At 32.4% G+C, this 2066-nt stretch overlaps 1 protein-coding gene across 1 annotated transcript in view; it reads left to right on the top strand.

Moving 5' to 3' along the window:
• LOC101853869 (endothelin-converting enzyme homolog) overlaps nt 1–2066 on the top strand; it is a gene marked incomplete at its 5' end in the record, with an annotated part of 35357 nt that overhangs the window by 14253 nt on the left and 19038 nt on the right. The window contains 1 exon segment of the mRNA XM_013085281.2: nt 786–911. Within this exon segment, the coding sequence (XP_012940735.1) occupies nt 786–911 (126 nt within the window).

Raw genomic sequence — 2066 nt, 5'->3', positions numbered from 1 at the left:
GAAGAAGAAGAAGAAGAAGAAGAAGAAGAAGAAGAAGAAAGAAGAAGAAGAAGAAGAAGAAGAAGAAGAAAGTGGAGTAGAAAAATAAGATGATGAAGAAGAAGTGGAATGATAATATTAATATGAATAATAATTTCTACTCGTCTATATGTTGTGAAGTGACAAGTTTGAAAAGAGGAAAAGTCATCACTTCTTCTTCCTCAATGATTTGGTAAGGTTCTCAGCTCACAGTTTAATGTGATGTTGAGTCATTGGCATGCCGAAGAATATAATTAGTGGGAGCATGCTTTAATAAAAGTAAAGCAAGAAGAGATAAGTTGTGATGCTAGCAATGCAATATGTATGACATAATAAGATCAAATGAATACAATGTACATCTTCAGCAAGCTGTTAAGATGAAATAAGCCACACAAAATTTTTATTTAAAAAATTGCAGTTTCTTAATTAGTGGTATCAATTGCACGTGCTCAAGAAATATTTGCCCTAATTCAAATTCTAAATGTTGAAAAAGCAAAAAAAAAATGTGCAAAGTAGATAGAATTAATAGTTGAAAGAATGAAACAGTTTTGGTTTTTTTCTGTTACCTGAAGAATGTTGCTTTCTGGGCTTTATACATTTCAAGAGCTTGCTGATAATATTCTTTTTTAAAATTGAGGATATCTTTGAAAGGACACAAATCAAAAGAACATATTATTTCATTAGTGAGGTTTTTATTAGCTCTGAGATGTTCCCAGAGACCTGTGGCCATTTTCTTACCAGTTGTTAATATTTCTGACCACTTTCAGGCCGTATTAGGCATAGAACCAGCACCAAGGTGGGAGCGTTGTGCCAATGAAGCCACATCCATCTTCCCAGAGGCTGTCAGCCGCATGTATGTCGACCAGTTTTTCAGCAAGGACGCCAAAAAATACGTAAGAATATACGAATGCTGTAATACAGATATTTTTTTACTGACACCTCATGTGTAAATATAAAATATAAATAAATAAGTGCTAATCTTATCTTATGCCCTATATGTATTTTGTTTTTTTGTTTCGTGACACAGTGTTAATTTATGTGGTCTTTTTGATGCATCATTGAGAAAGACACTTTGAGCTTAGTTCAGAAACAGTGCACAGTCAAGTGGGAAATAGAACTGTATTTTTATTTTTTATTTTTGGTATTTTGTGAGGCATGCTGACAAAATGAGTTACTTCTCACAATCCACAAATGGAGATATTGGCCACAAATTGACACTTGGATCCAATTTGTAGATTTTCTTTTGATGTCATATTCTCTAAGTATACCATGTTTTTTATTATTTCAAACTTACTTATAAACTGTAAAAATTTCACCTAAAGCGTGATGTGTCCATTTCCATAGGACTAGAATCGGAGAAGTAACTCATTTTGTCAGCACGCTTCACAATTTGTTACTAGCACCTTATATGTAAATAAATGAATAAGTGCTATTCTAATATAATCTAATGTCCTAAATGTATGTTTTTTTTCTGTCTCGTGACATGGTGCTCATCTAGGTGGTCTCTTTGATGCAGCATTGAGAAAGACACTTTTGAGCTTAGTTCAGAAATAGTGCACTGTAAAAGTGGCAAATAGAACTGTAGGCCCCTATTTATTTTTTGTATTTGGTCATGAGGTTTCCTTTTATTTTTTATTTTATTTTATCTGTTTTTAATAAATTCGTTCTTTCATTCATTCATTCATTCATATGTTTATTTATTTATTTGTTTATTTCTTTTGGTCAGAACACAAAGTTTTATGTTACTGTTGTTCACAGTATTGTATTGTAAAGTGCTCAGAGCCGGTGTACTTTAATTGGGGTTGAGCGCTATGTAAATGTCATTTATCATTATTATTATTGTTATTATTATTATTGTGGGTGGTTGGCGGGTGCTCCTTCTTTCCTATCAAACATATGTCGTCCTTTTCTCCCCTCCTTCTATTTTGTGTTTGTTACTCTCTTAGAAACACCTCTTATCTTCGGCACTTATATGACCTTATTGTGTTGCGAGTGCCGTAAAACTCTTACTAAAATTAACTATTATGATTATTATGATTATTATGAAT

The sequence above is a fragment of the Aplysia californica genome, unplaced genomic scaffold, assembly GCF_000002075.1.
Source record: "Aplysia californica isolate F4 #8 unplaced genomic scaffold, AplCal3.0 scaffold00362, whole genome shotgun sequence".
In the NCBI taxonomy this organism is placed as follows: Eukaryota; Metazoa; Mollusca; class Gastropoda; order Aplysiida; family Aplysiidae; genus Aplysia; species Aplysia californica.
Note: the sequence above shows the minus strand (reverse complement) of the source record. Positions and strands in the feature narration are given on the sequence as shown.